General features: G+C 41.8%; 1 protein-coding gene across 1 annotated transcript; it reads right to left on the reverse strand.

Annotated features, from left to right (window-relative positions):
* Positions 1-350: 350 nt before the first annotated feature.
* Positions 351-8,480, reverse strand: T265_14907 (hypothetical protein; the record flags this gene model as incomplete). Its single annotated transcript, XM_009175753.1, has 5 exons — positions 351-386; positions 1,629-1,863; positions 3,397-3,522; positions 8,021-8,217; positions 8,250-8,480. Coding segments are annotated over 5 exons (825 nt in total), but the record flags the coding sequence as incomplete, so codon positions are not given.
* Between the last annotated feature and the right edge of the window lie 1,825 nt (positions 8,481-10,305).

A 10,305-nucleotide genomic window follows, 5' to 3' on the forward strand; every position in this document is an offset into this window, starting at 1 on the left:
CCCTCAATGTGCGTGTCCGGCAAGCCGTTACGAAAATTTTTCCTGGTCTCAAATCCGTGGACTACGAAACGTGTCTCTCAGTGCTTGGCCTTTTTCCCCTGGAATATCGTCGCCTCCGACTGACTTCTTACTTATGCACTGTTTGAACAAAGTTTGACCAACAGGTTTTTCACCATTGACCCAACAGACACATGGCGAGGAAATGGTAAGGTTTTCAGGCTCACAGCGCACACATTCATTAGGCATAATTTTTCTCATTTCGGGTAGTAGCCGTGTAGAATAACCTTCCTCCGACAGTTGTCCACGCTCCATCTAGAACTCAGCTCAAAGCACTACTGGACACTTAATTATGTGAGTCCTTGCGCTGGCGAGCATTCTGCCCCGCGCTGAGAACATTAAGAGTAGTGCTACACCCTCGTTTTATTTGTCCCTTTCAGGTGAACGACGGTCGCTGAAGGACAAGAACCGATCCAGCAAACTTGGACAAAACCTCCATCCAATAATATATATATTATATATCATTTCGTAAATCCGTGAATTGTTGCCTTATAGGAGACGCCCGGTAGCCATCACGGATTTTATGAACAAGTCAGAAGTTCAACTCGAGAACTTCAGCATATATTGCAGGCTGGAAACACCAATCCAAAAATCTGCTGAGCAATATCAACTGAATATTTAGAGAAAGTTGACTTTTGGTTTCATAGAGCTTGGTGCAATCAACAATTCTTGGGAGCCCGTGAAAGGTCCTCCAAACTCAGCCCCGAGCTGTTTGGCTGATTTGAAGCCTTGTCGGGTTTTGCTTCGGATTTTACCGAATGCGATTTACCAATCTCATGACTACTTATGAATCTCTATTGCAACAGCTTATTGGGTATCTCTGAAGTGAATGTCCACACGTTCAAAACGGTACTACATCACGAAAGACTATAGTTTTTAACCACCGTTCTGATATTCATATTGGCTTTACAATGCTTCCACAAAACGACTTCACGTGACCGTAAGTAGCACACATCAAACCACTTTGTACAGCAACTGTCTAAAGGCTGATGACCACGGGGATTTGTTACATCTATCCTGATCAACTGTTTGGTCCTTTATTTTGCATCACACTATCGAAAATATTTTCCCAAGCTTATTTGGGTCACAGGTCCACCGTAACATTCATTATTCCGGAGCCCTGTTTGTTCTTGCTACTATTTTCTTATCTGATTCAGAAATGAAGGAACACGTCTATCAATGACGAATTACAGACCGCCCATTTGGTCCACAATGTGACCGGAAAGACGTCAGTGAAAACATTCGTATTCACTCCACCAGGGCAATTCGACTCAACTTACGCTCCCTATATCGCGGCACGGTTTCATACTTTTCACCGATTTTGATCCGGTGAATACAGATCAGCGATACATCTGCAAGGCGTTTGAAGGAACCACCCGACGTAGAGAGCACGTGTGGTTTGATCCACCTACGATAATCACTTAATCATTTGAGATCTAAGCTCGAGTGGCATTCAGCAACATTGAGATCATTCAAACCGACCATTGTGATTGCATTGCAGTGACACGGTATACTTGATCCCAAAACCATGTGAGTCTTCTGTGTATGAAATCCTAAAACTGGCGTCTTACCTGTATTATGTATTGCGTTGCATGCCAAGACAAGTGAAGGTTATGCAAGTTCACTATAAGCTTGGGCATTTCCAGCATGGCACTACACGGTATGTCTCCCTTTTCATTCGTTATGGCCCAATCACCACTGAAAAGACGGCTGACGAATGGCTGGGGAAAATATGACCTAGGGGACCCGGTGTCCAGGACCGCTGAGAAGCCTTCGATCAAGGCAGTACCATCCTCGCAAGTAATACTAAAAGTGGAAATATCAGTCAGTTTTGTTAGACCAGGGCTTTCAGACAAATCATTTATTTTCCTGACTACCCTATTTATACACAAACAGTAAGCTAGATTCCAAATTTCGCATCCGTTTGGTAACATTTTTAGGACGGTAAGGTCTCGTACATCTGGGTTCAGAGATTCCGTTGGTCAGTATGGCTGATCAAGTATTTACACCGGCAAATTGAGAAGAACCGGTTGAGCGCTTTTTGTTCTAGTTCAAGGCAGTTCAGTAAAATTCAGTTGTTTTTCTGGCGCATCAATTTCCTTTCAACTTGGGGACTTTTACAGTCTTTACATCGTCAACTATTGAGATTCCACAGCGACTGGAATGGTAACAGAAGACATTTCATCAACTGGGTCAGACTCCGGATGAAAGGCTGCACTTTCTTTCAAAAAAATTTTCGTAAAACCTAGCTTCGTACATCAAGCAGCCAAAATTTCTGAGTAACATTTGAGACCAGCATGATCTGTTTGTTAGCTGAGGTTTCCTGTACCAAGAGTTTCGGAAGGATGAATTTATTCTCATCGCCAATCGCGTTGCCGGTCGACTAAACAGAGTTCACGGCGTTGCTATTACTTAATTAAAGTGGTGTCCCATTATCCTGATAACAATGAAACTGAAAAGTTTACGTTGACTCTGGACTTCCGCTTATCCGCCGTTGATAGATTCGATGATGAATGAATGACAATGCGAGCTCCAAATTTACTGAGTTCGGCCCCCAGTTTGAACCGATGCTGTGATCTTTGTGCTGCCATTCCAGTTTAGCTACAGAATAAGGGAACGCGTATACTGAAAAGCCATCACCTGTCTGCTTCCAGTACGATTCGTTGAATTCTAAGTACAGAAAGTGAGTGGAATTCACTACTCCTACAGTGCCGATTCTTCAGTTCCATTCCTAACTTATTTCGGACTTCGCAGATTTTAAACTCAGGTATGGCTGCTACAATTCGGAATCGATTTGAAAGCCTCAATCATCTGCACAAAGATCTGCTATAGGCTTTGTTAGATTAAAAACGGGTAGTGCTGAATTTCCTTGTGAACTCATGAACCAAACTTCAGTATCCCGTGCGTCACTTTAATCTAAATCGCCCATGTACAAGCTATACGTGTTTTACCCAGTTCCCATCAGAAACCCATGGCCCACAGTAGTCGCTCGTACATAGACTACAGTTTGAGGTTAAACATAGCCGCACAGCTATTCTTAACCCAAGATCGGAGTCTTCAAAAAGTCAGACACTTTGTGCAGTGTTCGCCTGATCACAACATGGTTCAGCTGTAGCACCTTTTTGATGCTTGGTTGCCATGCCACCCGAAGCACGAAGGCCGGATTACTGCCAGGTTTCTAAGCCTAGACAGGGCAAGTCGAGAGTCAGAGGTCGGATTCAAAACACGGATCTTCCTGTTAGTGAAACCGTGCTCTAACCACTGATTAATAACAAATGAATAGAATCATACAAATTCACGATATAAAAAATATGCACATTGTATTGTCCTTTTACTCACCTTTCGACCTGGACGATCCAGTGTTTGACATGTGGTGAACTAAGGACCAAGGGAACGTGGTGAACTCTTCCGGGAATTTGTCTCCTTGAATATTCTCCAAATATTACAGTTCCATCAACTCCGCCTCTGAAACGTATTGAAACAATGTCTGATCTCTGTTTGCACTGATTGAAATGATAGGAATGCGCTCAAGGTCGTCGGCCGGGCCAAACTTATTCGAATATTCCATGCGTGTTCAACGGTAATGTGGCGATAGTGTGACTGTGGGCTCGTCAGATTTGAAAAACCACGCAAACAGGTACACGTCCTATTCCCTAATGAAAGCAACCATGAAATCCTATCCACGCAGACGAGGTTCTTATTACTCGCGGGATTTTGCCCAAAACCCAGATGAAATTCGGGTCTCATGTTCGAGCTGCTTACACCAACTAGCGACTTCAGTGTCATCTACAAAAAATTGTGGCCTAAAAAGGCCGCTCTGTAGATATTGGTCACCCACACCCTATCAGACAGACACTAACGCGATTTTGAGGAAGTACCAACACATCCCGTTGTGACTATGCAGCTCCTAGTTCCTCATCCTGTTTCCTTCTCCAAGGTTTTTCGATAACAAACATTCGATAATGATTTCTCTGCCAACTCACAGATAATTCTTCCTTAGGCCACTTCCGAATTAGGCTGGATTCTCAAAAGAACCCCAAAGCCCGTTACGTGATCGTCTGTTTAGATATATGCGCCTTCCGGCACTCGCTAAGGGAAAGAAGAATATTCCCCAGGAACCAAAATTTATTAAGCGACGTTGTGAGAACTCAGATGGTGGGAGACACATTGCAATCGTTCAGTAGAAAGTAGAAGAGGGGATCGTGGATAGTTCCAGAAATACCATAGCGGTTGAAACCTCTTCACAACGGAGTGTACTTCTTTGAAAAAATCATAGTTTCCCTTAAATCAAAATTAGTATTCTGAAGTGGCAGACATTCCTACGATTCAAACTGGCGACTTCTGAATTAAGTTACCGTGTAAAATTAATGCATAGATAAAAATATATAAATTCAAAAAATTTAAAAAATTTAGAAACCTTAGAAATTGAAAAATAAAAAATAAATAGATGAAAANATAATAATGCTAAATAAATAACAATAAATAATAAATTATCAAATTAATTAATAATAAAATAAATAAAATGAATAAAATAATAAAATAATAAATAAATAAGCACCATTGTTTTAGTAAATATTCGACAGTTCGATGGGTATGTGTGATTGAGAATCATTTATTTCAAAAGCGTCGATTCAGAGCAAGACGACGTAAATTTTTCGCCCACTCCGGGACAACATTCGCAAGTAAAAATGGCTTCTGAATACTTCACCTAATTGAGTATTTCGTTCACCTTATTTGAAATAATTTATGTTCTACAACGTAGCTAAGGTATAACTCGTTGATAGACTTTAAACCTCACACCGGAAAACTGTAGGCAGTATATAGGCCCCCTTTGATAGCTGCCAGCAAGACCAAATCAGATTAGAACGGATGTTTACGAGCCATTCCGCATTCTCGGCGCACTGTAACATGTGGATGAGTACGACATTCCGAATCAGCTTTGCCAATGGAGGCTTTATTTCCAATTTGGCGAGCCTTATCCATGACAACCCAACCTCACTGCACGACGATTAACCATTTTGAGAGTTTATTCACCTGCGGCGTTTATTCTCGAACTTATATTGACAATAAATTTGAGGTTTTACATCCTATGAAATCTTATGGACGGTTTCAATCGCGGGATAATGGTGCAATTTATTACACCGATTTAGCTCCTTGGGTTATTCGGCGGTTGACACAGTGAGTGAATGTTCACTAAGTGTACTTCGGAAATCACCCTGAAACACTCAGCATTCCCAGGTAAAATAATGCAGCTTAAATTTTGCATGACACAACTGCTCCGTCGCCCACCATATTTTGGGAAAGCCATGTTGATGAGATCTTGTATGAATTCTCGAATGTAGTAGCTGATCTTGGTTCTAGCTTCCCTGTTATATAAGAGCGTTTTCTTGGTCATTCGGTTATTAAGATACGGGAAAGGATACCTGTCAATGTGGATGTGTGGATGGATTTAGTGTGACACCACACTCATTCCTAACGCAATCTACCAATAGACATGAGACATATGTCACTTTAAACTTTTGTGACTTTCAAGCTATTGCCGGATAAAGTGAGTAGTCTGTTGTCAAATCGAAGCTCCGCCCGGCGTCTGATGGAAGAGAAAGTTTATCCCGAAACTCTAGGAAAAGTCTTGCTGTGTTCACTTGCAACTGCGTAATAGCCAGTTAACATTTATAAATGTTCAATAAGACGCGTGAGAATGCTCCTCTTTTAAAAACAGTGTACACGTGGAAAGTTTATTCTATTGTTCAACTAAGAAGTTCACAGCGGAGGGTTGTCTCTCTCCAACTGTACCGGGACCGTATTCCCAAAAAAACAGATATTCAAGATATGAAGTTAAACACGTGTAATCCTGGAAAAAGTTTTCATCAAACTGATATAATACCCGTCAGAAAAAGGCAAGTTACTCGATAGAACCGACCTAGTGTTTCCGTGTTTATTCCAGGGGGTACTAGAAAATGACTTCATTAAGGGAGACTACTATGATCCCGATGATGATGATACCAAAACCCCAGACGAACACACAAATGATCAGCATCATTCACATTGCGAATAAGTCAGTGAGGACGATGACGGAGTCGGTGCTGCTAACCAGGATCATATTGCTTACACTGACTACGATGATGTTTTCTTGTGACTGACTGTTTTATTTTGGTAGTGATTATGGTGATGGTGTTGTAGTCAAAAGGTGAGAAATATCACAAACGGAACTTTCAACTGAGTTCTCCTTCAGGCGAATCTTTCGTCAAAACCAAACTGGTAAGAAAATGAGTGCAATTTGGGTTCAAGTTTGACGGAAACTTGCGAACTGCGCCCACCTGATGAATCTAAACTGGAAGAGCGAAACCGCTAGTGGGTCGCTGAATAGTCTCCAGCAACCTTATGAGTAGTGTGCAACGTCCATATAATGATGGGATATTCTGATGGATCTGATAATGCAGCCGCTGATAATTATGATGATGGATTAATGTTAGGGGGTTTTCATGTTGATGTTGGGTTTACTGGTGATGATGATTTTAACGTCTGACACTCATTTTTGCTGTCTTCGTTTCTACACCACCATAAAAATTCATTCCCAGATAATCATGTTCCAAACACTCAACTATTCCGTTTTATGCTTCCTCGATACAGCCCCATCGTGATACTTCAGTCGTTTTTCTAATTTTTTGGTAACTTTTTCATATATCTCTTACTACGGTCAGGTTTTTTTGAAAGTATGTGCCTAAAATATTCCACAGATTTAGAGTCCCCTAAAGCNATGAATCTAAACCGGAAGAGCGCAACCGCTCGTGGGTCGCTGAATAGTTTTCAGCAACCTTATGAGTAGTGTGCAACAACCATATAATGATGGGATATTCTGATGGATCTGATAATGCAGCCGCTGATAATTATGATGATGGATTAATGTTAGGGGGTTTTCATGTTGATGTTGGGTTTACTGGTGATGATGATTTTAACGTCTGACACTCATTTTTGCTGTCTTCGTTTCTACACCACCATAAAAATTCATTCCCAGATAATCATGTTCCAAACACTCAACTATTCCGTTTTATGCTTCCTCGATACAGCCCCATCGTGATACTTCAGTCGTTTTTCTAATTTTTTGGTAACTTTTTCATATATCTCTTACTACGGTCAGGTTTTTTTGAAAGTATGTGCCTAAAATATTCCACAGATTTAGAGTCCCCTAAAGCATCATGCTATTAAGGCTGACCACATTTATGTAATGGCATCATTTTCCCATTTTGTCTTTGTGGGTACTCACTACAAAAGACAGGTTGCGGGGTTGCCCTTTATCCCTAGAACACATAATCACGTGACCCACTACACCATCCTCCTCCACAGAAAAAAAGACATTTAAAAGCCTCTTTCGGAAGTTAAGAGAGCTATCTTGCTGTCCTTCCAACAACACTGTTCAAGACGCTCTTAGGCACCGTTCAGAGTGCATTCTGTCTTGATTACTCTTGTATGCTACTCATGAGTAGTCCTAGAGGTTTTTAATCGCCCCCTTTTTAGTAAAATCTTTGGAATTTCAATTGCCTAGTGATCCTGCTTTCGTTTCACGAACCTATGTTCAATGTTACTGTCATCTACCTGGTTAGGACGGGAATTGGACATGTGCGTCAAAAAATTAACAGGCAGTTAGTCACCTGAATTCTTCCACAACTCAGGCAGCTGCGGTTTGCTTGTTCAATTTGCCCATGTATTCACCAGATTTATTACGAGCCCAGCTATTCAGCATCTATAATTTAGCAACCAAAGGCACGCATACTGATGTTCTGTTGGACACGCGGAGTTTTTCAACCAAATGACAACTTGACTGTGAAATGATTCGGCAACTCATGGTGGTATGTGGTCCGCACACAATACATAAACTTATTCAGTAGATGGATGACGGTGAACGCCAAAGTTAATTTCACTTAAATTATGCCATATTTCATGGAATTTGTCACTTGTCACTTACCGTTTGAAGACAAAAGAAAACATGCGCCGCGTGATCAACCCTTGTGAGCGCATATCATCCAATGCTGTTGACCGAAACCCCGGATGAACGTATCCTGCAGCAAGTCCAAACAGCCCGTCTGTAAATTTAAGCTGCCCTGATTGACCGTCATGGCTATCCACCACTGCAAAATCTGTGCGAAACGATCCACTATGAACCTGGAATTCGATGAATTTGACAAGAAACCTACTTTTGTGATATCCGAAGCGATATAACCCGAAACGATGTAGTTACCGTATTCAGCGTAATACCGACTATTCTTGACACCGTGTGTTCTCGATTCCGATGGGTTGTACATATTTTGAATCATCGAGAGTCCTTTCACCCAGTGCACGTTGCAGACCCAGATGACTGGTGACCCAGTATCAAACTGTAACTTGAAATATTGCGGTGGGGTTCCGATTCCAACAATGCCATAATAACTAATGCGCTAAAACAAATCAAACTATCTGGTTCTGAGCCGTGGAAATAACTTGCCTTATAATCGTACAGTGTAACTTCAATCGATGGCGCTCCATTTTCTCTCTTGATGGGCTGTGCTAACGGATCACTTAACGGGATACCGAAATCGTTGGTGAGATAACCGTTGAAATAATGAGGTACTTACGTTGTGTTTTTTGACTCGATTGCGGTCCAAAGCGGGGTAATCAGTAGGATGAGTTTCAACATCGCAATGAGCTGCTTACAACCCAACTGCCGTTTGGCCATCTTTCACAGTTGACAGGGCCTGATGAACTTCTTTTAATAGGATTTTGGGGCAGGTGCTTTGTGGCGTCATTTCGTTGGACCGTGATCCACGCAGGATGATGACTGGTGATTGGACAGTCGTCAAAATCCAATCACAGAGTTCCAGCTCGAGGTCGGTTACACAAAATCTGCAGGCATATTTCCTTCGTTAATCTATTTGATCTTTTCTTCCTCAATGTGCCACCACCCCTCACCCACTGTTCTTCCATATACCACAAGCCGTGAACGCTGTTCTATCTACTCACTCCAGCATGGTTTACTACTAATCAAGGATGAAAGCTGCTACATAACTTACTATGCTTACTGGGTTTAGATCATTCGTAGTAGATCGCAAGACCATTCTCAATTGAAAACGGGAAAAATGATTTAAGTGTAAGGAATACTACGGACATTTTACCTTACCAATATTGTTTAACAGCAGAAAAAATCTTGGGACTCGTCTGTAGAGCTTCCACTATGAGACAGATGTCAACTTTCGCAATAGAATCATTGAGAAGGAAGATAAGCAGGTCCCTGGCACTCTTATCTGGTCAGAAAGGCTGTCAACTATCGTTGAACTTCTTCAAACGACTTGCATCGAAACCCATGAGTTTTGTTTATGCATAACAACTGGATGAGTCCTCATGTTCGAACCCTGCCGCTGGAAGTTTGATAAGGTAGTAGAAAAAAGTACTTTTTTCAGCAGTAGTCGAACTGCAAACGTTTTATATGCCGACTGAAATATTTTTTTAGTTGTGAACCAAAAAGCGATCATCTAGAATACGACTTCTGTGGTCGCCTGACACAGTTGTGATCACGTTCCCCGATATTCCGAGCTTACTCAAGACACACGGTCCGTGAAATTAAAGTCTGGTATGTCCTAACACCAAATAACATTAAATGGAGTCAGCTACCGTCGCCACTTGGCGTCACCCAGCTCCGCCCAAAAAGGGAAAAACTTTGGCTCATCAGGTGCGGTGATGTCACACCCTATTTGCTTTGCCTTCAGAAGGCGCTGTCATTGGTTCTGCTAGGAAACGTCGACAGCCTTCTTGACAAATATGTGGTCTCCGGCTGTAGGCGTTCTTTACATGGCTTGTTTTCTGCGATATTTCATCTCGACGATTTTTGACGTCTGGACGCCAGTCCGTATTGCCAAACTTTTCAGCATCTTGATGTTTGACCTGCTGGTCACTATTGTATGAGTATGCGGGACTGAGGGATGCAATCAGTGCTGAAAAAAAGGTTCATCCTCAGTTGTTCGCTGAATGGCACTATTTGAAGCGCAAATATTGTAGTTTTAATCAACCGCAATTCAATAAAGAAACAGCAAGCACCCTAGTGTACTAAAGTTGTTACGTCTGCCGTTGTATGGACTTTAATTCGCCTATGATGGGACCTTCAGTCCTCAAATATCTAACACTGGTAAGCTGTGGATACTCACCTCATTTTGCCTCCCTCATCCAGCTTGATGGTCTTTGTGGTTTTTCCAGTGGAACGATACTAACAGATTTAACCGA

This window comes from Opisthorchis viverrini (genome assembly GCF_000715545.1).
Source record: "Opisthorchis viverrini unplaced genomic scaffold opera_v5_289, whole genome shotgun sequence".
Taxonomy (NCBI): Eukaryota; Metazoa; Platyhelminthes; class Trematoda; order Opisthorchiida; family Opisthorchiidae; genus Opisthorchis; species Opisthorchis viverrini.